Raw genomic sequence first — 3,382 nt, forward strand, 5'->3', positions numbered from 1 at the left:
CGACAGAATCGCGTTCTTCTACATTCAGCAGTGAAAGCTAAAGCTCAGTCGTCAACAGTTGCTCAAGACCTTGAACAAGCAGCTAACGAGATGGCTGACCAAGAGCCACAGAACCAAGCACAAAATGAACCAATTCCACCCATTCCAGATCCACCAATCCCTCAAAACCAAAACCAACATGAAAATCAAAACCAGCCAAATAACCAAAACCAGAATCAACCACCACCACAACCATTTCCACAATTCAACCTAGGCCCACAAAACCAACCTGCAAATCTTAATCTCTGACATGGGGACATCATTCGTCTTAACCAACCACAACCACAACATCAACACGGGTATGATGAGGGTTTCCAACACAGAGAAGGCAGCGTGCATACATGGGAATCCGGTTGGGAAGATGATGATTATCAAAATCAGTATGACGGGAGATACGCAGATTACAGATACGATGAGGGGTACAATGTGAATCAAGGCTACCCAGTACAACAGGTCAATCAAAGACATCACATCCCGCAACCGATTCCACAAAATTAAGTTCATAATGGAGTCCCGCAGTTTAATGCGGGAAGAGCTAATAATCGGTTTAGGGGCGATCAGATACAGTTTGTGGATGGTGTCCCACAAGTCGTTCAAGGGGCACCAATTCAAGGCGTTGAAGGTCACTGTCGACCAGTTGTAGTGCCTAACTCGTCGGCTATAGTCACACCGGTTGGAAACAATAACAGACCTTTCGAGATGAGGCCTCAATACTTAGGCCATTTGCCGGAGTTTTATGGAAAAAGGACCGAAGAACCATACTTGCATATTGCGAGTTTTGATTCGATTTGCCATACAATTGGGGTTTCGGGGTTTACAAAGGATGAAGTTAAGTTGATGTTGTTCCAGTTCACCTTGAAAGACAAAGCTCGACAGTGGTTCGCGACATTACCTCCAGGTAGTATATACACTTGGCAAGAGATGCAGCTGGTGTTTTTGGAGGAATACTACACCATGAATAGAACTAGTGAAGCTCGGGATGCAATCAGAGCATTCCAGCAACATTCAGGGGAAGCATTCCATGAGGCGTTCACAAGGTTTAAGGAGTTGCTTAGGAAATGCCCCCATCATAGCATTCAGACATGGGAATTGATTAAAGCGTTCTATGATGGGCTACTTCCTGATGATGTAAGAGATCTCATAGCCATCAGCAATGGTACGTTTCTCACAAATACAGAAGCTGCGGATTGGGCATATTTGGATAGACAAAGTGCCACTTCGAAGAGACAGGCACAATCTAGCAGGAGGGCAAGATCGAGTTCAGCAAAGTCGGTTGATTATGAAGCTGAGGAGCGGGTCGAGAAGTTGAGGCACCAAAACTTATTGCTTGAACGACAAGTGGCTCAGATGAAGTTGGGAAAGGGAGCCGAAGTTAAAACCACCAATACGTTTTCGGTGTGTACTGAGTGTGGAGAGTTAGGGCATCAAGTTGGAGAATGTGTTGTACTGGGTGGTCAGACTGATGAAGTGAATCAAATCTATGGTGAACGAAAGCAATATGAGATGAAATCGAATACATATCATCCAGGTTTGCGAAACCACCCCAATTTTAATTACGGTAATTTTGCTAATCAAATGAACCCTAATTTTCAGGTACCTATGCAAGGAGGCCAGCAGTATCAGAGTCGTCAAGGTAATTACTCGCAAGGTAATTACCAAAATCAGGGCCCATATAATCCGGGTACTCAGCAAGGGAACTCCTCAAGTGCTAGTGGTGGAACGAGTGATGACAAATTGGATGCTATTATGAAGTTCATGAAGGACGTCCAGAAAGAGAATGAAGTTCGGGACAAAACGTCTGAAGCAATGCAGAAGCAGTTGGGGCAGCTAGCAGAAGATCTAGCTCAACTGGGAAGAGATCCAGGTAAGTTGCCAAGCACTACCACAGTTAACCCAGCACATCAGTCATCTAGCTTGAAAAATGGAAGAAATGTGCACATCAACGCGGTAAGTATTCTTCCAACTTCTGAATTTGGTAGTGTCAAAAATTACTCCACCATCACAATTAGTTGAGGAGGTGATGGAGGATGTTGGTAATAGATCGGACTCTCAACATGATCGGGACCCACCAAGGGATGAAAGGTGGGAAAGCTTTAAACAAGCTAAAATTAATCTACCCTTACTCGATGCGATTAAAGAGAATCCTGATCAGGTTGAGTGTTTGAAAGAGTTAAGTACCCAAAAACGGCTTCACAAGTTTCCTAAAAAACTTGATTTGACTGCAAATGTGAATGCCGTTTTGTTGGGTACCCTTCCCCCAAAACTCCAAGATCCAGGAGCACCCATTATTTCAGTGCAAGTGGGTGAATTTAAAATAGACAGGGCACTGTTGGATCTTGGAGCGTGTGTTAGTATCTTACCAGGGAGTCTGTATGACCAATATGATTTTGGTCCGCTACAAAAGGTCAACACCATCGTGGTGTTGGCTGATCAAACTCCCATGTGTCCGAGGGGGATCGTAAGGGATGTAATTGTGAAGGTAGAAGATTGTTACTACCCAGTTGACTTCTTAGTGCTTGATTGTGCTACAAGTTCAAAGAACACGCAACCTCCAGTCATTCTGGGTAGACCGTTCTTAGCGACTGCTCATGCAATTATAAACTGCGTTGATGGAACGGTAAGTATGAAGTTTGGTGACCGCGAATTGCTGTTAAATGTGTTTTCAAATGCTACTGATCCTCTTGTTACATGTGAATACTCAAAAGCTAAAAGTGGTGATGAAAATGTCTCTCCTGCAAAGGAGATTCAAACCAAACAGGAGTGTTTTATGATTGACAGGTTTGAAGTGGCAGGAAGCAAAGCGGTGAGGAAAAAGTAAAGTGTGGCTCATGAGGAGTTCAAGACAGAAAAAGGGAAGCCACGAGGGAAGAAGAAAAAGAAACCGCCCGAATGTGATAATGCAAAAAGGAGGTTAGAGTTATTCAATCCAATGTGGAAAACAACGGATGACTTACTAGAGCATTGGCGGGGTACATACTTAGAGACCATGGGATGCAAGCATCCCACTCGACCACCATAAGGGAACATCAGGTACGGTCTGGCTGAAGACCTATAAACTTAGCGCTCTCGGGAGGCAGCCCGAGGATGTAGAGTAGTGTATATTTGTTTTGTTTTCGCATGAGTATTTTTTTGCAGGTTACCAGGTATTTAATCTCTACGGATGCAATGGTCCAAGTGTGGGGATGTTTGGTGAAACCCAATACGTTCTAGTTGTAGTGGCGGACATGCACAGATTAGAGTTCAGTCAAAACCGTCCATACTCAATCTCCATTTGGACGGGGATGATTTGCACGCTAATCGTAGAGATTGGCCCGAGTACTTGTTTGACACGGCCGCGAATGAA

At 44.2% G+C, this 3,382-nt stretch overlaps 1 protein-coding gene across 1 annotated transcript; it reads left to right on the plus strand.

The window, feature by feature from the left end:
- Positions 1–289: 289 nt before the first annotated feature.
- Positions 290–2,857, plus strand: LOC110906771. The gene is made up of 3 exons (XM_022151847.1): positions 290–458; positions 551–1,903; positions 2,019–2,857. The coding sequence occupies exons 1-3, from the start codon at positions 290–292 to the stop codon at positions 2,855–2,857; spliced, it is 2,361 nt and encodes a 786-aa protein (XP_022007539.1).
- Positions 2,858–3,382: the final 525 nt, after the last annotated feature.

This window comes from Helianthus annuus, chromosome 14 (genome assembly GCF_002127325.2).
Source record: "Helianthus annuus cultivar XRQ/B chromosome 14, HanXRQr2.0-SUNRISE, whole genome shotgun sequence".
Lineage (NCBI taxonomy): Eukaryota > Viridiplantae > Streptophyta > Magnoliopsida > Asterales > Asteraceae > Helianthus > Helianthus annuus.